Source organism: Rhopilema esculentum, chromosome 20 (assembly GCF_057945365.1).
Source record: "Rhopilema esculentum isolate cy_ngs chromosome 20, ASM5794536v1, whole genome shotgun sequence".
Lineage (NCBI taxonomy): Eukaryota > Metazoa > Cnidaria > Scyphozoa > Rhizostomeae > Rhizostomatidae > Rhopilema > Rhopilema esculentum.
The window spans coordinates 11,457,533-11,482,441 of record NC_142834.1 but is presented as its reverse complement, the minus strand read 5'-3'; the positions used below and the strand labels follow the sequence as shown (position 1 = coordinate 11,482,441).

The window sequence follows — 24,909 nt, the reverse complement described above, 5'->3', positions numbered from 1 at the left end:
TCCAATTTTCCCATCTTCTTCTTTATCTTGATAATCCAGCAAAAAAAATTTTTTCATTTTGGGAAAACTACTTATTAAAAAGCTACGCAGTTTAACCTACGCAGAGCAGTGCAGCCGTTGAAAGATTTAAGAGATAAAACAACATCTATCTTCATTGCGATTCTAAACTTTAACAACCAAATCATAATAATTTAAGCAAATTAAAAAACTCTAAAACATAAATGGTCTAGCTATCAGTCACTACAACAATTTCGACCATTGTCACAAATTTTGAACAAATATCTAAGCTGCAAAGATTAGTACACCACAGAAAACCAACGCTTCGACAATTTAAAGTTAAAATCTTCCAGTTGTACTTGGAGGGGGAGAGGGGGAGGTGGAGGGAGGATGGGGTTAGTGGTCAGGCTGTTTTAAACATTTTAGAGGATCTTTCTAAACGATTTCTTGTAAATATTTTAATTGCAAGGGCTGTCTTTGTGGGCCAGTAAATCAAAATAAGGACCAATACCAGGAACCAATAACAGCCGACAGGCGTTAGATCGGGAATGGTTGGGGGTGATCCAGCGAGCCCACCCTATTAAATAGGCCCCTGAGTTTTATCCAAAGCCCTATTCAACAGGTTTGATCTGTTTAAATATAATGCCATCCATACAATCATAGCGGGTTTCTTCAATTTTCAATGTCATTTTTGGGTTTAATTTACACAGAACTAAGAACATTAAGATTCACTACGTCGATATAGAAGGGCTAACGGCATCAAACAAAGGGATGCAACATATTCGACAAAACTGGTACAACCACGGCCTTCTATAACAGCAGGCCAAGATTGAATCTACAAATCAATCGAAAACGCTGTAAAGTAGATTTTGTTCAATAAAACGCCCAGGATTTGCACTGGATGCATCAATTAGATGGAGTCGCTTCGCTTTCATCAGCCTAGTTAAAATCAATCAGATTCGTGATTGGAGAGGGTCCTTCATCACGGTGCCCTGCAAAAAAAAATTAGCATGAAATGAACAAAGTCGATGAGATTCGATTGAATTTTTCATCTATATTGGAAATTATAACTTTAAAACAATGATATAACTCATTGAATTCTGCTCCTCAAACAAGTAAAACCACCAGTCTGACAGAGGGTGGCTATTGAAAATGAAATGCTGCAAAAAAGATGGTGTCTCAATGGTCTAAGCTTAGTTTCGACTATAGGCGTTCATAGGCACAGACTTCCTGGGGCTTGAGCCCCCCTTGGAATTTCTACAGGAGGGGGGACTCAGCCGCTCCTGGCAGAGTTGTGATGCGGAACAGATTTACTGACGGAACAGAAGATATAAATGAACACAATACAGCATATTTGTTTATTTTAAACAAGTTGGTGCTTTTAGAAGTTAATTTTGAAATTGGGATTCATCACAAACACCGTGCAAATAACATGAGTACCTTTTCATTAAAATCTTCGCACTTGTGACTTTGAGCCCCACCCCTAGGGAAAATTAAGTTGACGCCTATGCTTATGCTAAACATTTCCAAATACGTCATGCGAGCTCTGCATGCTCTGAAGTCTCCATTTAGCTGGCGTATCTTATTTCCAAAAAAGGGCCATTGGAGTTTCAAATTTCCATAAAGCAAAGACTATGGACAAAAGCTAAAACCCATTATAATCTCCTTTGCATTTTCATTTCACTTTTGTTTTCCCGGAAATAAAAGCTATTCGTACGTTTGCCTTACCTAATTGTTCCCCTCCAGTTCCAGGAGATCCAACGTCAAATGAAAACATTTCTATTCTTCTACGAAGATCGAAACCGGGTGTCAGTAAATTAAAATCGTCATCTTCTAATGCCTTAGACATTGGTGTAGTCGCGCAAGTATTAAATAATGTTCCGAAATCGTCCCTTTTTTGGGTCAGCTGCGGAAATCCATTTTCAAAAGAGGTTCTAGATACAAACGGGGATTCGAAACTGAGGTTATTTTCCAACCCAGGTGCTTTTGATTCTGGATTAGTCCTTTCATATTGACTCGGTTTCGAAGAGTTCGTTATACCCGGATCTCTATATTGAGACACAGAGTGATCTAGCTTATTATCAGCACTAAGATCTCGGGTATCGAGCTGCAAAAAGGACAGTTGGTGCGCAACGGGAATACTGAGGTCCTCGAAGCTGTCATCCGCATCCAGCTTCTGATGATGGGAAGTTTCATTTTCCTTCTCCGGTTCCTCTGAGGTGAACGAATTTTTCAAATCGGCCCACGTCACAGCATCCCTTGTCGCTGATTCTCTTGCCATGTCAATGAAGGAACTGTGTGCCGAGACAAGGTTTTCATCGTTAAGTGAAATCCAAGTTTGCTTTTGATCATTTCGGTGTTCATACACATCATCAGCATGTGTATTTCTTAAATCTGAGAAGTGGGGTCTTCCAGAGTGATTTGGTGTATTGGGTTCTCTATAATCCTGCAGCTTTTTCGAATTTGCTTTTAAGTTTTTGAATCTTTCAATTAAACTATTAAGATGTTCCTTATTATTCAAGTTGTCATTCTCTCTCTTCTCCTCGGGCCTCTCTCCTTTCCTACCACCTAGCAGCTCGTATTTTGCGTCCTCTCCCTCTGTTTTGGTAGGGTTTACATTTCGAGGGCATTTCTCCTCCCTTATGAAAGATATTTCCAATGGACTTGGTCTTGCAGCATTTCCTTGGCCATTTTTTGCACTAAATGTAGAAATTTCTCTAGTATCTGGATCAGTCTCCAAAGGCGTGGACAGTAAAGAAGTAATTCTAGAGGTCTCTCTAGCGATATGAGAAACTGGGGTGTCAAAATCGAGCCTTGTAGTTGCATTCACTCTAGCTGGCCTTGGGGTACTGTTGGCCTCGTTTCTATCACCTGAAAACGATATTGTATGCTCATCATCAGAATTCATAATGGAGGAAGCAACTGAAGACCGAATAGCTTTGCTAACCAAGGGCGTCTGTAAGAACGCATCGAACAGAGGGCTTTCTGGATCTAGGATAGCACCTCTAGAAAACATCTTTCCGTCAGTTCCCTGCATCGATCCTTGTGGTACACCTCTAGGGGCGGTGTTATGCAAAGGCGTGTCAAACAAGCTTTCTCCCGTGAATGGTGTGTTCGTAGCACTGTCTGGAAAGAGCATAGTTCGAGTGTTCGGTGTGCCTTCGATATGCAAAGACGATGAAATCAGATATGACTCAAGGAGATCAACAGAGCCCTGTTTCGGAGCTTTCTCTGAAACGAAAAAACGGGAATTTTTTGCTTGGTGATAACATTTTGACGACGCTTTAAAGAAGAAATACGAAGAAATTGCTAAAGGGCTCACTTTAATACAAAAAACTGGTTCATAATTGAGAAATATTCGAAAACCAATCAGTATTCAGTCATGTCTTAAATCGTGTTTAAAACTCGTGCCTGTAACACAGTCGAGAAGAACTATATGGTTCAAAAGTACGGTTTCATGAAACGAAATATCTTTCGTGTTTGAAAGTTTGGACACGAAAAGATTCAATATAACTTATTAAGCAAATAGGAAAATTTGATTAGAAAATCAAATACCATGGTATCATGCTACAGGAAAACTCATATTTTCTATTTTTATGTCTTCATGTTTTAAGAAACTGAAAACGAAAATCGATAGTACTTATCATCATGCACTTTGACAACAATAATAAAATGTCATGAACATGGGGGATTAACTATAGCAGTTACTAATAGGCCTTTGTTGCTAACCATAGTGCCATGCACCAGGTTAGAAAGCTAATAATATTGCAAGCTTTTTTAGAGCATATAATTAAAAATGTCGTTTTACTGTATTCTAGACTTGATGCAATCTGCCATATAGAGTTATGCGGAATTATGCTTAGAAGACATCAACAGACTTAAATTTCACATCTAAAACGCATTTAATATTGAAGGGCCAGAGGGGGCCGGAAAAAGGGTGAAAGGAGGCCATAGCATTAACAGACAAAAGGGTCAGCGTGGAACACAATTCAGATTGGAGTAATATATTGAGACATTAACCTATGACGACAAAAAGAAAAAAAAAATTAAATTTGCATAATATCAAAGAAAGAATATAACACAGAATCATGGTATGGCAATTAAAATTGTTGCCATTGTCTGTTGACATAACTGAAAAACATGCAGGATGCAGACGTCCCTTCAAAAAACAGATGGCCAGATAAGAATCTGTAACAAGCTTGAGCATGTTGAGGAGACATTTTATCCTCTCTATGGATTTAAAATAGCAATTATAACCTGATATAATTAAACAAAAGATGTGACACATGTGACACGACGTTTGTAATCAATTGCTGAAACGCAAGAGGGTGTGAACACATAATTATGTTTTTGTGAGAGATAGAAGGCGAAGATTGGATAAAGCAAGTATGAGGGTGAAAAATATCGAAAGCAGGGTCGATTAAGCAAAATGAAAGCGACACGAATGTGATATTTTTAGAGGTAGAAACTTACTAAGAGCTTTGCAGGAGATCTTTGAATAAACCACTTATAACCAGGTCAAAATGTGTTTGGGCGCGGTGACCAAGTATTTCTTAACATGAACTGATCTCAAGCATTTATTGGTTAAGAACGAATAGGAAATAGCAACTGCGCGAAAACAGCAAGAAATGGAGATATCAAATATTTTACCACCGTGAAACCAGTCACCAGAGAGACAGACGACTAAACTTCGTAAATACAAGAAAAAAAGCTACGAGAACTAAATCCACAGAGACCAAAAACGCCGTAAAAAAACTTGATCCATGAATTATTGATGTCTTTAGACTTGAATTTACAAATTCCAGGTTTTTAAAGCACTAAAACATTTATGAAGTTGAGAAGTTCATTCAAATGATAGATAGCGCACAGGACGCGAAATTATAATCACTGTTAAAGTCGTTATCAGAAGGCAAAAGAATTGAGGTTTAGAGCAGAGACATAGGAATAGCTTACGTCTGAAAAATTCACTCCTATTTTATGAAACGGCAAATGTAAAAAACAGCATATCAAAATCATTTTAACTCAAAATTTGTTAAAAACCAAAAGATCCAACATGACCTGATAATCGTTCACACCAAACGTCAAAAGGAATTGGACTTTGATTGTGACAGAAAACTAGCTAGCAACTACGAAATTGTTTCTTAGATTCATTCAGAAAAGATCCTAGAAAAGGTTACGATTACCTAAAGGGAAGCTTCATCAAGTATAATTAACATGCTACAGTTGTGAATTACATCGTTACACGGTGCAATTTGACAGTATTTTGATTTGCAACTTCTCGAAACAGATTGAAGACTTTTCAAAAAGAGAGCACTCCAATTTCCACAAGAAGAGCCATGTTCGGTTTGATCAATCCCTCGTATGCTCATTTAAACCGTTATTAAAAGCGTTACGTGAGAAGATATAAAGGTTTTGTTTTCGTTAGTATTCTAATAAAGATTCTTCTCATATAAAATAGATTGGACCTTTTCCAACCAAATTAAGAACAAAAGCCAAGGGGCTGTCCCTAACTGATAAAAAAACGATGAATATTGTAAAATATTTAAAATTCTCTAAGAGACACAGCAATGACATTTATTAAATTCATGCTTTGTTGAAATTCGAAGAAAACCTGTTTAAGTCTGGTTTGCGTTTGTATCAGACTGTTTAAGGGTTGGCGATACGCCTAAAAATTCACTTTATATATGCCGGAGCAAAATGACATAAAAGCATTGTCAGGTCACATAACTTTGGTTAAGGGTTAAAAAACAGCAAACACCAAACTCTCTAAATTGAAATTGTCTTTATAGATAGTGGAAATACAACTGGATTTGATATTGTGTCGATGTTGACATAAAAAAAATGAAACTTTACCTTTCTTTATTGGTGTCCTTGCAATTTTGTCTTTATGCTCAAACGCATCTTCAGCTTAAAAATAAAATGATATCAGCATAAAGTTTCAATGCATAGGATTTCTACGCCTGGACCCAAAATATGTTAGACTCGGAGCAAAGAATGTCCCAAAGATTTTTCGATAGTGCTCTAATTGAAAACTGAATACCTAGAAGTAAAGTCGCAGTCCTAAGCATTGGTGCAGAAGCATATAGTAGGCTGTTTGGGTCTTGTGTTTAAAGTAAAATTTACCGTTATTTTTCATTTTGACAATTTCATGTCGTTAGCAGGCAAATACACATTTAATTAAAAGTGGAAAATAAAAAAGATTTTGATGCCTTTTTTAGTTGCACTATCATATATCGACACACTCACCCATTGCTGAAATTGGATCAGCAAGGCCATGCTCCTGAAATTACAAATGAATACATGACAACTTTTGCTAAACGAGGGAAAGAATGAGACGTCATCAAGGCTTTAAAATCGAAGCTGTTTCTAACATGCATTCAAAAATACATGTTTGTCCTGCACATAATTGTCTTGATCTTGTAAAAAATTTTATACTATCCTTTGCTTTCGATTTTGCAACACAACCCGAAAAATTAATTTTTTAAGAATTTGCAAATTGTTTACGATCTTGAGTGTTCTCCTAGATAAGCAAAACCGAATGTCATTTAGTTCTTTAACAACACCAAAACAGGATAGCATTAAGAACACATGACGTAGCATTAACCCATGATCTCAAATATTTTCCCTTTAGAACCTGCATTATTTCCACCCTCAGAACTCTAGCCGAACGACAAACGTCCAACAGGGTTACATTAACGACAGAAAGGTCATTTTCTTCTGCTTTACTTACGGGACATTTGAATTGGTTGGTTTTATCCTTTAACCGTGCATAACAGATGAGAGAAGCCAAAATCACGTGAAAATACCACAGGAAAAAGAATGGTGATACCAATGGCTTATTATGTGGCTGAAATAAGACCAAAAACCACCAAGGCAGACCGCCAAGGATACAGATGCAAGCATCAGGATATCGCTGTGTAATACGCACAATACAGTGGGTTTTCAAGTATTCTTTCTGACGCAAAATATCAATATGAGTCAGCCAATAAGGCATATTTGTTGCCAATGTGTCTCATTTTCACTGATTTATTAAAAAAAGCAGCAACAGGGTTTATGTAAGATAGATGACAATTACACAATCATGGCTTGCCCAAAACAAATTGCTAGGCTGTAAAGATTGAATATAAAATCAATACCAAGCAAGGATCATGAAAAAGAGGCTTGCAGTGAACCGAGGTCTCCGAATCGAAATGGGTAAACAAGATTTTGGCGCAAATTCTGTTTTTATTATTTTATACTATACCACATATTGATGATGAAATCCATTCAACTGCCTTAAATATCAATAAAGCTAGCACCAAAATAGAAAAAGGCGAGACAAAGACATCAAAAGGAATAACTATTTAGTCAAACAGTGCACGGGAGTTGAAACTAAATAGCTGATTGATTTGAAACGCACTTTCCCATGAAAAACAAAGAAGAAAGAATTTATGTCATTCAAAGTGAGATAAAAAGAGAATGAGAAAGCCCAGTTTGTATTCAAACAAGGAAAGAGCGTGCAAGCAAACAGGCAATGAGAAACTGTGCTGGTCAATAAAATAATTCAGCGATTCGCCATGGGCATAATCACAAAAAATCATGTAACACATTGCAATGCAAATCCGGCTATGTTGCATGTTATGAATAAAATCTGAATCTTTAATGGTATGTGTCATGTAGGTTATTGAATTGCAACTGAGGCAAAATGAAGTGAATTAACAGCAGACATTTTGTTAACGTCAGCGAATTGTTAACGTTGTTTGAGCAACATCAGACAATTGTCACAATATACACACAGTAGATATGTAACCAGAGTAAATTGTTTTGTGACAATTCAAAGGACCAAAGACAGGAATGCTAACATTTAACCACCTTTGAGCCCTCATGTATCATGTGAAATATTCAAGGAAGAAAAACGAAGCACCATTCATTTCAAATTCAAATCAACCGAGCACTGACGAAAGCGAATCTTATCATCGTTTTTCGGCAAAACGATGTTGGGAAATATGGCTCCAAAAATGATTATACCAATTTACAAGACAAGGGCTACTGAACTGCAACTAACCATAGGATGGGTTGCAAGCTGTTGGTGGCAAGGGAGAGGTCATAGGCACACAATTAAAATATTTCTTTCTTCAAAGCTGGGACCAGTTAATTTAAGAGTGACCATTATACACTTGTCAGACCATTTAACGTTTGTAGGACCATTTTGATCACATCGTACTTCGAAATACTTATAACTCAATCCGAAGCTCATGTCCTTTTCTTTATGTGTAGCATTTTATAAGCAGATTGACTGAACGAAGTTAGTGGATCATTACGTCATACACCTAAATAACTGGCAGCTATCATTTCCAGAGGCGGATCCAGAGTGAGTTCCTTGGTGCACAGAACTCAGTCAGTTTTCCAACAAACAATTAAAAATAGTGTTGCCTGAAACAAGTAATATTCAAATTAAAAAGTTGAAACCTAAAAATTCTAAGTTTTATCACAGTCTCTTCAAAATCATAAAATTGCCAGTTTCTTCTCTGTCGTGATTTGGAAACGATTTTCCAGACGCTGTGGAGGACAACAGCAGTAAATCCTAGAACTCGGAAATAAACGTTTTGTGCCTCGGAAGTGAATGAATTGAAACAATAAAATTTTTGTTTGGAACACGGATGGAACTCAGTCAAAACAGCATCTGGAACTCGGAAATGAACCATATTTGTAAGAGAGCTGTACAATGGCCCGTAGTTGATTTGTAAGAGAGCTGTACCTATGGTTTCTGTTCTATTGTGGAACTGCAAAACATTGAATTCGAAATGGCGACTGCAGATGTCTTATACTCACGACCATCGCAGCATTCTAGCAGATTATCAAGCGTTTGAGAGAAAACCAGGATATCGTTAATTTTCCAGGAGTGTTGACTACCTTTGCTTTAAATTGCAGTCTTTGATGGCACGGAAAACCTATGCTCAGACGGAACTATGCACTGTTTTTTGTTGGAAAGAAATCTAGAATCTAGAGTTAGTGAGTAGATAGTACCTACACCCCCCCCCCCTCAATGGTACCAAAATGCATAAATATGAATAATAATGTTGTCGTATGCACAATGATCAATGCATTATCTGAAAGTCCTTAGCCTTGGTCTGGAACTCAGTCAGGTTTTTTGCTGGATCCGCCCCTGATTTCGAGGCTTGCGTTAATCGAGGCAAAGCAACTGGAAGCAGATTTTTGACTATCTTGGATACATATCTTTTAACTTGATGACGTCTTAAACAAATACATGGGCATAATTATAGATATTTAACGGTTATGCACGAGATCATCGTTCTAAAGGGAGGGAAAATTTTTGGCGGCTTATAATAGCAAAGCAAGGCCTACCAGAGGGGTAGCACTTCTTGAAGATGATGATGATGATGATGACTGAGATGAAGCATCCCTCTGTTGTAGAACGAATGACGCAACCTGCGATTGAAGAATGGAAACTTAAAATATAGGAAAACCAAGGTTAAAAGTATAACTTATAAGTAGGCATAAAAACTTAATATCATACTGGGGTGAAACCAGTGGCGGACACTTGGTCACTAAAAGGGGGGGGGGGGGGGGAGAAGCAAGCCTACTCTTTGATGAGATGACGTCACAGCGCTCCATTGCTCTAGAACGAAATACCATTGTCTTCCAAAGTATCAGTAGAGACGACGTGTCCGCCACTGGATGTAACACGAATTCCATTTTCGTTGCAGTGAAATCCCGAAAACTTAAACTACCCATGAACTTAAAAGACTCCAAAAAGCAGAAAGGTATTTCCTAAAAAAACATGGTTTATTGGAGATGTATTAAATTGACCGTAGCAGAGACTATATTGTAGCAGTAACTAATATTCCATCCATCGAATATAATTTTTACTTGTAATGTAGGTTTGACTGTAAATGAGAGCAGGAATGCGTGCGCAAAAAACAAGGTATAAAATGCCAATATACACGTAATATTACAAAGGTATATGGTAAATATTTTTCCGAGCATGCAATTGACATTGAAACGATGAAAGACAGGCTTAAGACATAAACACGAACTTACCAAACACGAAAAAGGCGTTTACTTAATACAAAAATGAAAGAGGATTACTCCAGAACCCGAAACACGCACACAGATGCATTTGCCTGTCTTAATACTAATTGAACTGGCTGAATTCCAATTACGATATATCAGATTCATAACAGACGAATAGAGCAGGCGTTTGTTTGAAGATGTAGGAATTATTCACCAATTATCAAAACCACCGTCTCATGACGTCACTACTGTCCCTGTTTTGCAAAACAGCAGGATTGAAGCACAAAGTATCATGAAAAGGATGCAAGAATTTTCGAGTATGTTTTGTTGAAACATAATGCAGTGATAGCTAAAACAGAATTTTATAGTACCTTCAATTACACGAAAACTCGCGTGAGCGTGCGTATACAACATTTATACATGGCAATCGCTTCATTCAACTTCAACCAGGGCCTTTGACGACAGGGGAGGGGGAGGGGGGGCTAGGAATATAGCCCCCATTTTTGCAACAAAAAAGAGCCTTTTGCACCATTTCTACGAGTCTTTGATTTGCCATCCCACATATCTTCCAGCTTGCCCGAAAACCACATATTACACAAAAAGTACATTGGATTATACCGAGATCATGCTTGTGGACTTTGTTTTTGTTTCAAAAGTTTTCATTTGCGAGCAGGTTGCCAAGAAATCCAACTAATATGACGTGAAAATGAACAAAACAAACCCTTCCACCAATGAGGGGTACCATTTCTATGGCGCACCGAAAACAGCAAAAATATTGTAAAAAACTCGATATACTTACTGATATTTTGAAATACTTACCCGACTTTTAAGGTACACCGTTCATTTTTTTAAATACTAATACACTTGACTTTTAAAGTACTTAATTTTTAAAGTAATTCTTTTTTTGATGCCTACTCTTGTGTGCTTAATTGTAGGGGAGGGTCATGTTGCATTTTTCAAAATTGTTCACCCTTCATAGCATTTTATAATGACCCCCCATTTTATGGAAATCTCAAAGGACGACCAACCCCCTCATTTTATTATCAGACATTTTAAACTTCTCAGAAAAAAGATGGTTTGGCTCCATATAAAACTATTTTTAAGAAAAAAAAATCAGAGTTTAAAATTCAAAAGCGTTTACACATTGTCATCATCCATATTATTTTCACCCCCCCCCCCATTTTAGATGCTTATTTACGATTTTCCCTGTAGTTCATTTCATTATGACCCCTCCGCTTTATGAAAATCTAGGAAAATGTCCACCCCCCTCTTTATTCGACCCCCCTCTACAATTAAGCACACAAGAGTATTGATCGCGACACTTTCTCTATTTTTCAGGTAAACTTTGGCCTAACTTAAATTGGCCGAAAGTAAGAAAAAGATCAAGGCAGAAGTTATTCCATTTATATCAGATCATAATGAATTTCATTGGCGAAACAAGTGCAAACAAATATAAACATACTTTGTCTGCAAGAATCTCACGTGCTTTTCCCGTAAGACTATTGTCTGCGTCGAAATTTGACTTGTCTGCTTTCGATTCCATCAATGTGTTTTCTTTTGGTTTCGTTACTTGTTTTTCTTCTATTTTCGAGGCAACATCTTCCATTTTGGAGAGGCGCACGACATCACCTTTACTTGCAACTAGCCTTCTCGGTCTACTGGTGGATCTTGTCTTGGCTATAGGGATTCTTGCTTTTGGATACGACTTTTGTGACACTTTAGGCCTCCTTGAAAGAGAAAGAAAAATCAAGTATATTAATAACAGTATAATGATTGATCTGGCAGTAATACAATTTTGGCTTTAACAACGACTTGTTTGAAAATCTAATGACAGTACAACCTCGAATTAGTCCCACCGGGGCTTATATATTCGAAACGTTTTTGAATGAGTGAAAAGTCGAGTGGGGTTTAAATGAAATGAGGGCCTGTAAAAATAATCTGGAAATCTCCATGAAAAAGCTGTAAACAGTAATTTTCATGCAATACACATAGATTTATTCTCTAAAGTCGTGGTGTATAAAAATATATCATGACGGCAACAACATTATCAGTCATATCAATTCTTTTATGGACACACGATTCCACTCATGTGACAAAATTGGAAGGTTAACTGAGACATTCTAGGACTTGAGTAAATTCTATTCCAAGCAAAGCATGTTCCTTCCTGTGGTTGCCAACATGATGGCAGACAGGAATCTATAAATTAATTCATAAAGCAGCTGAAGCCAGAAACTCTAGCCAAAAAAACCTCATGGGTTTCAGCATGATAAATGTAAGATAATCGAGGTTTTTGTTTCTATAACTTGCAGGAAAGCCTGGGCTATAAGAACAGTAGTTTTGGTTTTTAAATTAAATAATCTAGTAGGATGACTCAACAATTTTTATGAAATTAGCAAACAAACGAGGGAAAAACTGAAACTGAAGTGAATGTTGACAAATACAAAGTTGACTGATGATTCCTAACAGCTTTCTACTTAATCAAGTTTTTTTGGGAGATGTTTAGACAAATTTCAAATAGCCCCATCATTCTACCGTTACCAAGCCCGGTATATGACAACATTTCTTAATTAAGTTAGAGGTCTAGGGAGTTAATACATATTGTCATGTAGACATAATATATATTTACAATTTATAATCAAACAATTCAAAAATAAAAAAACATATGAATAAATATGACAGGCAATACCCATCAGTCTTTGGTTGTGGCGGTTTTATACTGGCATCAAATTTGCCTAAAATAAAACAGAAATCATAAAATGAAACTTCACTTAGCTTTTCTTTATCATAGTTATCACTTTTTTGCTAAGGTGTATAAGATGTGTCTTTATCTACATTAAATGTGAATTTTGGGTCATGATTTGGAACTATTGATCAAAAATGCTTTCTGACCTTACAAAATTCACGAAATATCATAGTTCAAAATTTCCACGACTTTAAATTACATCGCTAGAGATTTGCTGGAAAAAAAATTCACCGGAAAAACAGCTTCTGTTAAAACGCGAACATAAGAAAACAAAAAGAGAATACTGAGAAGACAGACCAAGTTTTTGATAAATACTGATAAAGACACATCTGATGTCCAGGTAAAGACAAACAAATTTTTTAAGCATAAAATCTAAAAAGAGCTGTTGAAGTGATTACCGTTAGAACAAGGGGTAACTACAGTGGTTGCATCTCGTAAAGACTGCATCAATCCCTCTATTGCTTCTGGGGTATTTGCTAAAACACGAACAAAGATCTAATGGAACAAAAAGCTATTTAACATGAAGAGCCATCTTAATCAACTCAAGGTGGCAGGGTCATATATGATATGATAATCGACCTTAAAAAGTTTACTGTACACTGACACACCGTCTTCAGGCACAATTAAATTACAAGAAGATTTAAAAATAAACCGAGCTATGGTATTAAACTCGTTAACAAAATATTGCATCGCAATTTTGCCAGGGTTCTTTTGGCTAATAAATGTCACTTCCAGGCAAAATAGGATTTTTTAAAACCCTGATAAAACAGTCAAGCGCTGGTGTCACCTTATTTTCTTAGCAAGTGTGTGCATTCTTCTTTCATCTCAAGAGCCAATAGAAAACTTAATTCAGATATGTATGCACAGAACTTATCAAATTCTACATATAGCCAGCTCTACCTTTGACACATTATCTCGTGATATGAAAGGCATCATAGAGCCTTTCTACTTTTTCATACAGAATTGTATTACTTGATGGAACTCAAAGATTCAAAAGATGTAGGATATGTCCCTTAAAGTTTGAAGACTAATATTGTTACCCACACTGGACACCAATGCTTAACAAAAATGAAGTAGCAGTATTATATATACATAAATATGAACAAAACGAAGAGTAAATGCATTTGACAGACTTTCTTGAATAACATGAGCTTCTACAACGACTTACAGTTTGAGTCGTTGAATTTGAAATTTTCGTATTTGTGACATGGACTGAACAGAAATTAGAAAGAGATAAATGACAAAACTAAAACGATGAAAGTAGGAACAAGACATAAGATAGCTACCATTTGAATCTGTGAACAGCTGTTTAATAAATGCCTGCTTTTCATTTTCGCTTTCAGCATCAGCTTTGAGTTGAACTGAAGGTGTGGCTGGCAGACCAGTTAGGCCCAAATCCTTGACAAAAAAGATTTTAGAATGGCACAAACATATATGTATCTAAAGTGTATATATTTTGTTCGAATATTGGATAATTCTACAACTCTAAAAATATTGTGAACAAATGTGTATATTTGTGTAGGCTATTTCGAATTATTGCAAGAAAAATGGTCCAGCCAGGATAAAAGTAACGATAAACATATAAGACATCTAGGAGGAGATTAATGTCTCTGTGTCTCAGTCGCCCGAAGGTAAAACTTAATATAAATTCGAAACTGAAATATACGAGAATATCAAAAAATGTAGTCAACAACTAATGCATAAGGGCATAAGACAACTAATGCAGAGGTCCATGCAGAAAATTGCAATGCCTCTTGAGAAGAGTACCGATGCAAGGGCCACTTCATTATTGGACAGGAACATTTTTATATTATGATGCTGTTATCTCAAATGAGAAGGAATAAGGGACACAGCGCACATACTAATGTTTTTTTACAGAAAACTCACAAATATATTATTGGTAGTTTTTGGCGTTCGAGGCTTCGTTATTGTCGCCGACATTTCAATATTTTCTTTCAATTCTTCGATCGAATCTTTCAACTCTGGAACCATCTCAACCTCTAGGATATCTCTGAAATTGAATTGGACAACATCTTGGAAACAACATTCCACAGCGTTATAAACTCTTTGCAACATAAGAACTTTAAAATATTTAGTAGAAAAGGTTGATTAAAAGCTTGCGAAAAGAGGTTAGACCCACCGAGTATAAGATACAATTAGCCAAAATACCACAAGCGTTTGCTGAGTCAACATACAATAATTGAATTATTTTTCATCTTCTGTCGAGAAGAGACATGAATCCAGAATGTTAAGAAAAAAGATGGTCACTCACTTTAAAGATAGAGCACTTTCTACATAAGCAGACAAAGCATGGAGTTTTTGTCGAACACTTGATTCTTCTTCAGAAAGAGAAGGAAGTGGGTCTGCAAAAAGAAAGAAGCAATTATGAAAATCTACGAAGAAAACAGAAATTTAAAAATCACTGTCAACGTATCAATCTTACATTTCCTTATACAAATAGGTAGAATAACTTCCCACTACACTAGGATGACAGGTCATTGATTGATAGCAGCAAATAAATTCCACCCACCAAATTAGCCTATGTATATTGCAGGGTTTCAACAGAAAAGAGGGTATAATTGTTATCATCATCAACACACGGGCCAAAAAAACAATATCCATTCTTTGGATAATACTGTGCCAAGTGTTATAAACCAAAAACCATTATCTCCATAAGAGGAGAGATAAAGTGCAGTACAAACAAATATTAATCGTGGTACAGGTGTAGATATTAAATGGAATCTTATTTTTCTCTTCTCTTTCTTCCCGTCGTCTTGCCCTTTAGCTACCACGACAGGCTTTTCTATTCAGAATCTATAAATAGAGGACTGAACAAACATCGACGCAAAACCCCTAAAAACCTACAAACCTGGTTTGGCGGAACTTTTAGGTAAAAATATAAGGAACGTTTTGTTGACAAAAAATTTTATAGTTGTGTTCTTGCTCTTTCGATTGTGGAAAATAAATCATGTATAGTACTTAAAACCATTAATAATCATGTCAACTGTATGATAATGGTGAGGTTATACTTAAAAAATTAATGCAGAAAAATCAGCCTTAAGGTGTCGAATTTTGTGACAGCCCTAATGTCCTTTGAGGCCACTATTAAAATGATCAGCAGGAAGATCCATAATTACATGTTCTTGTCATTCAAAACAGAGCTTTGATGTTCTTCTACGTTGTGTTAAAATGACGAAGGCCTCAGCCATAAATTGCAAGTTTGGAGAAGGGTATAAATCTCTTTTTGAACCTCTGTGAACAAGCTGCACGGGGGCTGCTTTTCTAACTTCTCACGTATCGATAACAGCACTTCTCCCAATGATGTTGTGATCGATCAACCCTTTTATGTATCTTAAACCTTTGAAGAAATCTCGATTGCTAAAAAATTAAAATATTGAGCCTCCAATATGATGTTTGTTGCTAGAGTGCCGTTGTCAGCACGTCTTTAACTAAATTAATGCTTATCTTATTATAACTCTAAATAATAGAAGGATTAAAATAATGATAATTAATACTCTTCATGGGAAGCTGCCTGATGCAGTTTGATATGAACAGCTTCTAAAAGCAATTGATCAACTCTGGGCAAAACAAATCTTTCTTAAATTAGAACAATTGTGATATCAATAGAATAGAGAAGACAACAGAACAGCTATTGCTTACGTGATCGAACTTGTTCCAGAACCAGATGCAATGAAAGATTTAATAACTGCACCAAACTACAAGAAAAGACAATCACTTTCTAACTTTGCCGTCACAGTAACGAAAAACAACTTCATAAAGATTCTTGTTCGGCCAGAATTTGTGTAAAATTGGTTTCAATTTTAGGATATCAGAGTATATTCTAGCTACATTTAGCAAATTGGGGAATCTTTTTAGGCAACGGCCAAGAATTTTCTTTTACACGAGAATTGTTGGTGTTGATTGCTACAAAAATAAAACAATGCGTTGCCTGAATTACCAGTCTTATACAAGGACAGTGTATATTAATACCAAATGGAGGCCTTACTATTTTCACTGCAGTTAGTCTGAAAGAGACAAAGAGTAAAGAGACCGGGGACTCGTGAGAGTAAGGGAGGGGCGTAATTTTATCGCTATATGAAACAAAATGACGGGCCAAGTACTTCTATAAATACCAGCAGCTGTGTGTGACCGAAATGAAAGGTTAAAAGTGTTTGTTCTTTAATTCCAATAATTGACCATTGATTTGCACCTGAAAGGGGATTTTTAACTGTCTGGGTCATTCCAAGTTAAGTGTTGCTGACATAAATATAAAATATATTTAGAGGCGTTATGCTCATGAATAAAAATGAAGGAAATCGAAAGCTGTTTTGCATAACCGGAAATGTTTATCATAATATTCAATGTAAAGCACTTAAATCTGAAATAATAACTTTTCATATCCTTTCAAGGGAATTTCTCTTTGGACGTCAAAAGAACCCAACAATGTAACAAGAGAATGTCGAAAGGAGCATTCTGTTTGAGACCTTCCAGATCAAATTACGTCATCATAGATAAAGACATTTCTCCAAGAAATTGACACAAAAACAGTTTCAAAGACGGCACAGATCTTATTACTGGATATGTCTCTTGCTGTGCACGAACTGTTTTGAGGTCTAGTGCTGTAGAGAGAACAAAAATTAGACCCAACACACAGCATGTCACACAGGGTATATTAGAAGACTAGGGACCAGGTCATTATCAATTTAACCATCGCTTTTCATTCATTCATTTGAATCCCTAACAGCGTTTGGAATCACTCACAGCAATCCAGACGATATATTTCACACAAAAAGATATGGAAATTTACCTTAATAAATTAATCCGTCCACCCTCATAAGTGTTGCCAATTCTCTTCTAAAAGAGAATCATCACATTCATAATTTCACTTCAAAATATATTCATAGCTTTTCCAAATTATAACAAATGTCATTATGATAAAATTTACAGTAAAAGAGTACATCGTTTCAAGAATTTAGACCAATGAATTTCTTTCCTGAATTTTTACTTAAATACTTGGTCTCTCATGATAACTACATAGCAATGTCCAATACGATTTGGTGAGTCCTAACGTCGACAAATAGAATACTGTAGAATATCTGTAACATCAAGCATTCGATAAATATTTTTCTGGGAAGAGGGCCTGCAATATCTGTTTGCTGTTGACATCTCTCTCGTCTGTTTGCTGTTGACATCTCTCTCGTCTGTTTGCTATTGACTTCTTTAAATTTTCCCAGGAACCATGATAGGTGGAATAGCATTTAGATTTCAATCATGGCTTGGTGTTTTTCAGCTTACTGAAATACTCTGATCATACAAAGCTTAAAAGTTCACACATGTCACGCTCGTCTAATATCCGGCGTGAGTCAGGCGAAAATAGCTCGTAGATATGTGAGCAGCATTGGTCTGTGAATTATTGCAAAGTTTGAAATGCCACTTGCCTGATAGATGTCTTCTTCACATTCCCTAATGAGAAGGTCAGGGATCTATCAAAGAGGAAACAATGATTAACTGTTGCCTTTAGGAAACATATCAAATATTGCAAAAAGTACGACCACATATTGAACAGAGATTAATAGATTCAACCCCTCCCCTGCCTATTTCCTGTTAAGTAATATTATGAGTCATCTTTAATGACTTGCTTACCTTAATATCTATGTCGCAGCTTTTAAGGGAAAACTTCTTTCCTGTTCCATGCAAAATTTCACCAATTTTCTCACGTAGTATCCCATGCGACTGGTACAGTTCTTCAAGCCGTGTCCAAAATTCTCTCACCTAAGCAAAACATTTAACTGCATTGGTGAGTGTTCATATTAAAAACACTGATGTCATCTATTAGAACCAGATTTCTTTCACGTTTTCAGTGGATAAGTTGAGGGGAGGACACGAAGGGCCTATAGCAAAGCTCTAGCAAAGAAACAAGAGAGAAGCTAAGAAGAGAGATTACATTTAGCAACAAAACAAAACATGGCAAATCAAGGAGACAGGTTAAAAGAAAACGGGAAGCAAGTAAATAGTAAAGCGTTCCAAAATTCAGAGAAGAAAAGATGTGTTCTGGGAGTGAGTTTGTGAATTTGGCAAAAAGGTGAGAGCAGAAAGAGCTTTTTGGTGTTTCACACACGTTTCAAGGGGCCAGAGATACTGTCTCAGATCCACTCGAAGAAATGCCCATGGGAGAATTTCTGTACAAAATTAACATGTCAGCAACAAAACACCGATGCGGAAGACGTTGAGGAGAATCTGTAAGGTTAGGGTTGTTGACGATGTGAATGATTTTTGACTGGATTTTGTCAAGAAGGCAAAGTGAAGATTTAGTAGCGACACCCCAAATATGGGAGCGAAACTCTATGAAAGGACAAGATATATCATATTATGGTTAGTAGATATGATTAACAATTAATATAGCAAAAAGATTTCACAAAGAAAAGCTAGAAATCAAAGGAAAAAAACTCACTCTTTGAACAATTTTTGTTCGTTTTAAACTTTTGATTTGTCCTGCATAGGGTGATCCACCAGGAGCTATTCGACTTGATGCGGGGCTGAAATTAAGAACAAATAACTGAGTTACTTAGACGATAAATCCCTTAAAGCTCAATTTACTTAAAATTCCTTCAATTAAGATCAAATAATGTTCTGCTGAAAGCGTACTCCTTTACATCAAAAATAGGTTTCAGTTGGTTTTGTCCCTTCTGAGAAAGAAATTTCCCTTGATTCAGGTAAGAAAGGAGTAATGTATCATTTTAATCATAGCTTCGCATGTTGAATATATGAACTATTTGAACAAGCACTAGAGAACATGGGCAACAATGGGCGTCTTCAGATACAAAGTTCAACATACACTGTTTTGTCCGAAAAAGATAAAAACAAAAGGAATTTTCGATGCTGTTAGTAAATGCCCAGAAATAAACTTAGCTATCGATGTTTTATTCTAAAAAGGGTATGGTTCCCTGTTAATATTGCAAGGGGGTTGAAGAGTGCTTGGGTTTAAATTTTCCAGAATCAGTAAATTAAGCTAAGAAACTGTTCACAGTAACAATAAACAAGAGACCATCGATACACTGGACAGTACTAAAAATAATTATCATAACTTGCATAACAGAATTGAAACTAAGTGACAATGGAGTTTAAAGTGTGCGTTAAAACATCTCAACATAGATGTCTAAGCAGAGATCAAAACAAAAGACCTTATGAATTTGAGATAAGAGATGCAATACCTGAGAAGTCCACGCTGCAAATGCTCAGCCTCTAACTCCTTGAATGATTTCTCTACTTCTCTTTTCTTTTTTCTTAATGATCTGTTCTCTTTTGTAAGTTCACTGAATACAAAAGCTTCATCATGAATTAAACAATCAAATCAAATATTGTCAATAAACAGTCTCTAATAATCCAAAATACGGTAGGTTACTCTGTTTGGTGGAAAGTAATGGATGTTCCCCTTAAAATAATCTGTCCATGCCCAAAATGATCATTTGAGAGGACTTGAAGGACTTCTTGCTAAAAAACACATAAAGATCTGTTAGTTATTTGGCAGCTCAAGACCACAAACTGATGTTTGTTTTCTTACTTTATAAAAATGGTATCTCATCCTATTCCAATCAATCATATTTCAAGCACAGCTTATTAAGTAAGGCAATTTAACGTTTTTTGCGAGATCATGAAATACACATTCATATGGGGGTACTTTTGCAATTAAATATACAGTAGGTAAAAACAGCCTGGCTTTCATCAAAAAGAATATATAATGAAATGATGGAAAAAGAAAATACTTCGGAATTGAGAGTTGAAATACTGAAGATGATACAAAGCTAACCTTGCATAGAGCACCCATTGATCTTGGGCTGTGTTTGATAAAGATGCAACTTGAAGACACCTAAAAACAAAAAACAAAAATAGATGATATTTAATCGAATTTGCTTTTTTTAAAACTAGCTATGAAGAAAACATATAAATTTGAGATGGTTGCTTCATCTCATGGAAACTCAGTTGACAAAGCTCAACCTTTTGTGGTTTATTATATAACTATCTTCCAAAGGCGTACAGCAAGCCAAAAAAGGCGTCCAGCAACCAAAACTAATTACAGGTTGGCTTTCGAAGTTTGTATTTGCTACTTCCTAGCTTGAAAATTTTTTTCTAGGATACTGAAAAGCTACAAATCCTGAAACTTGATTCTTCCTCTCAATAAGACCTTGCAATTTCTATGCCTGGAATCACAGAGAGCTGGCAACATTCCTCAAGTCATCAAAAGTTTTTCATGTTAGTGATACAAGTCATTGGAACTTTGAAAATTACCTTTTTGTTTCTACGGTAACTTTAGTTCTTAAGACTTTTGACATTTGATTAACCATAGATTTTGTTGCAGGTGCATCAGATGGCCACGGAAGAACAATTTCATATTTTCCAAGAACTTTCTTCAACTCTTCTTTCAACACATAGGATGAGAAGTAGAAGAGCAGCTGGTAGAACTTGTCTCCTGAAAAACAAACACACAAAAGGCCCGAATTATATATAAAGAAACGCTAAAAAAAATTTTTAGTCTAAATTAAAAAGACTAAAAGAAAACTCCTTTTTGTCTCTTTGACATTGGAGAGGTATTGGAAATGCTCCTTATTTGGAATCAGCAAAACATCCATAAGATGTAAGAGGTGAAAATATTATGTTAATATGAAAATAAAAACCATGAAAATATGAAATTGCTGGACGAAAATTAGATAAATATGCTTTAGCTTCAGTTCAAGAATATCTTTTGTAAAAATTAGTAGTTTGTTCCATGTTGTCATTCCTTTTTTATTGCTTTTGATTTTTACATTTTGGGATATGATGCATATCAGAAATAAAACTATACCATACCTCCTGGGGACATAAGGACTGAAGCAACGATTCTTGGAAGGTGTGAATCATGACTTTCCTGAAATTCAAAATTTAACTAAGAATTTGTTGCAAATAATTAAGATATATAATAATAAAATGAATGTTTTTAAAAAAAGATGATTAATTGACAATGCTAAGTTATAATTTATAAAGTTTTTATGCTCAATTTATAAATTAATTGGTGTGTTACAGAGTGGTCAATGCAGCATAGATGATGCTGTACATTGCTCTAGTGTGTTTAAGTAGAAAATTCTAAGTGGCAACTCTGTGTTTCACACTTGATACAATCATTGAGTTGAGTGGATAAAGATGGTGAAGAGGTCCATGGCCACTCAAACATGAGCCTTCTGTTATTGAAGAAGAGGACAGAGTTTAATTGTATATATATATACAGTAAATAAAAGACTTAGGAAAAAAGTTTATCCCAATGAAGCTCATTTAATACAGTACACTGATACCTTTCTAATTCTGTTCAGCCAACCAGCAGCAACTTTGCGGAAAGCAGATTCATGCTTCTTATCCAGAATTGGCCAACAGTTTCTAAAATAGCATTTCAAAAATTAACAATTATAAAAATATCATGTGAATATATATTACCAAATAATTTGCCATTTTGATCAAATCTGGGATAGCAGGCAGCAAATTTAAACACATTTATAATCTAGCACAAAATTGATCAAATCTAGTGGATGATATTGTCTCAAACTTCTCAACATATTTTAAACATAAAATTATGTTGGTTTAGGACAGCTAACACTATTTGAACTAGAAGCTGAAATTAAAAGCAAACAATAAAATACATGTTGAAGAAATGTGATTACTACATTTTAAGTTGCATTCCCAATCAAAACCAACTTTTACAGAGGAAATATGTTATTTTACACTGTAGATTTTATGGATTGGACTGAATCACATGTATCAGGGCAATTTGTTTCTATGCAGAATGCAAGAAACAAGATATAAAAGCTGTCTCACCTGAATTCATCCCTGGCGACATCCGGATTGAGCTTTGTGAACAGAAAATGAAACACAGCCTCCATTGCTTTTTTGTTTGGGAAGACAAATGCATCCCTAAGAAAGTAAAGAAATGAATATAGATGAAACATTTATAAATACCAATTTTTATGATGTTTATAAAAACACAGCAGATTTTGATGAGCCTAAAGTAAAGTTCTGAAAGCACAAATGATATATTCTAGAACCTTTACTTATTCGCATAATTTCTAAGTCATTGATCATGGCATTTTTAGCATGTAAAATTCTCTTAGATCAATCAAGACATAACCAACAACACATACCAACACATTGCCATTTCTGTTGAGCATTTACATCTTCATTAGCCTCAGTTATAACTACTTTATTTCTTTTTGATAATTACTCAAGCAAACTCAGAAAATTTAATCTTAGATTGATTATGCAAAAATAACATAATATTTGTACATTTATTCATAAAATCATATACAAGATCTTTCTCTCTGGCTCTGTGTTACCCACACATTAAATAGGAGTCACTGAGTAGAAAACAACACATCTGATAGATGGATATTTTAGTGCATGAGATAAAATACTGATTCCACATATCAGTAGTCTATAGGTTTTCAAAGCAAGCTCCAAGTGCTCCTTGAAAAAGAAATCAACATATCTATTCAAAATATGGCAGAAGGGCAAAATAAAATCCAGTCGTAAACCTGTTTACTGAGCATGAAATTTTGAGGAGAGATCTTTGTTATGACAGGGCTAAAAGACAGTATTTTCAAACTACTGTAGGTTATTGTGTAATAGAACCTATAAAATATCAGTATTGTGTTATAGATACCATCAGCCTCAAAATCTGCTCAAACTTGAAAAATATCTAGTTTGCACCGTCGTATCATACAGATCTGATACAAAAACATTAGTTTTAAAGATGAACTGATTTTTCATGAAGAAAGAAGGTATCGTGTCAAAAAGCCATGATCTATTATTTGTACAAATGAAACTCAATTTTAAGGTGTTTAATCCAAGGTAACAATCATCTTCTTAACTTTGTTGATCCCAAATTTAACAAGTCTTGTTTAAGTAGCTCTACAGAGTATTTTGAGTTTGCTGGCAATAAAAACATCACTCACCTATTAAATGGACATTTGTGTTTTGCTTCATAGATGTCAGGCCTGAATCCGAGTAATAAAAGGTTTGTAAAAGTGTTCTCTCTGCTGTCCAAAGGGTCTGGCATCAATCTGTACTCCATTTTTAGGCTCAGCTATAATTTATTGCAAGTATTCAACCTGTGACAAAGAATTTCATTAAAATTAATATATTTTTGGCCTTCGGTGTGCAAACCAATTCTATGTTCCGGGCAATTCTTATCTTCACATTTGCCAAAAATGGATCATAGAATCGGAATCTTCATGTTAAATCTAGTCTGTGCTGAAAATTTCATGTTGTTTGGGCTCTCAGACAGTGAATTAACCTATTTTCAAGCTTTAGCTTTTCTTATACATTTTGATGGAAGTTCTTGCTGCAGTGAAATTTTTCTTCTACAGCAGCAAATTCCAGTCAAATATACAGAAATATCTAAATATTCAAATTGACACAAGTTGCGACCAAACAATCCAAATGACATGATGTCTTCAGTCAAAACTAATTTCAAGATGAAGATTTCAAATATGAAGTCAATTTTTGAGAAAGGTCTGTAGATAGCAAGATGCTAAATCGATGACGTCAACCCGGAACGGAGAATAGAAAATTTTTGGCATACATAAAATTTCCATTAGTTGGTGTGCAAAACATGAAGCCTTGTACATAGTTTACATGAACAAGAATAAATCATTCAATATCTAATAATTGATTATTAGATATGTGGAGGGACTCCCCTTGATAAAGAGTTTTCAGTTTAAGATAAGATGAAATGAAAGTATATCAACAAGGCATTTTAAAAATTAATGTGCTGTACAGATTCTTTCATGAAGAAAGTCAATGTCTTTATAAAGTTGCTAAAAATTTTCAGATCCGTAAGAGCATTAGAGACTGGTATATGTGTGTGTATACAGAGGAGATGTGGAGAGGGGTTGGGTGTGGGCCTAAAACTAGATAGATAAATTTATACCTGAGTTTTTTCTTAAAGTCAACAAACTGAGACAAAGGTGATCTTACTTACCAACCAAATGAAATCAAAACGAAAAGCTTATAGCCGATCAAGCATCAGAAGATCGCTTTATGGGCGATTATTCTTGAGTATTCCTTATCATAGATCGCGACTTATTTTACCGCCATTTCTTCAAGATAGCGACCAGTTTTCAACCGCTGCGCAA

General features: G+C 35.5%; 1 protein-coding gene across 2 annotated transcripts; it reads right to left on the bottom strand.

Annotated features, from left to right (window-relative positions):
- Positions 1–134: 134 nt before the first annotated feature.
- LOC135687620 (uncharacterized) lies at positions 135–24,909 on the bottom strand. 2 transcript variants are annotated; one of them, XM_065204220.2, is made up of 24 exons: positions 24,756–24,909; positions 23,728–23,883; positions 22,595–22,690; positions 22,078–22,159; positions 21,599–21,656; positions 21,041–21,221; positions 20,562–20,621; positions 19,966–20,067; positions 19,206–19,290; positions 18,398–18,526; positions 18,193–18,237; positions 17,562–17,608; positions 16,415–16,470; positions 15,027–15,117; positions 14,642–14,765; positions 14,041–14,152; positions 13,153–13,230; positions 12,698–12,743; positions 11,474–11,738; positions 9,343–9,426; positions 6,244–6,277; positions 5,851–5,904; positions 1,726–3,228; positions 135–989 (listed from the first exon to the last, which is right to left on the bottom strand). In XM_065204220.2, exons 2-24 carry the CDS (start codon positions 23,844–23,846, stop codon positions 937–939), a joined length of 3,504 nt encoding a protein of 1,167 aa, XP_065060292.2. In that variant the 5' UTR covers positions 23,847–23,883; positions 24,756–24,909; the 3' UTR covers positions 135–936. The 2 variants fall into 2 exon arrangements, with proteins under 2 accessions (XP_065060292.2, XP_065060293.2); XM_065204221.2 differs by lacking the exons at positions 21,041–21,221; positions 21,599–21,656; positions 22,078–22,159; ... (1 more) ...; positions 23,728–23,883; positions 24,756–24,909 and having other exon boundaries at positions 19,966–20,080.

What these genes read in the sequence shown, in the direction of transcription:
- LOC135687620 (XM_065204220.2), bottom strand. Translation starts at nt 23,846, where the DNA reads ATGGAGTACAGATTGATGCCAGACCCTTTGGACAGCAGAGAGAACACT. An exon ending in CACAAATGTCCATTTAATAG is followed by an intron (nt 22,691 to 23,727) that starts GTGAGTGATGTT and finishes TTACTTTCTTAG; the next exon opens with GGATGCATTTGTCTTCCCAA. An exon ending in TGATCCAATTTCAGCAATGG is followed by an intron (nt 5,905 to 6,243) that starts GTGAGTGTGTCG and finishes TTTATTTTTAAG; the next exon opens with CTGAAGATGCGTTTGAGCAT.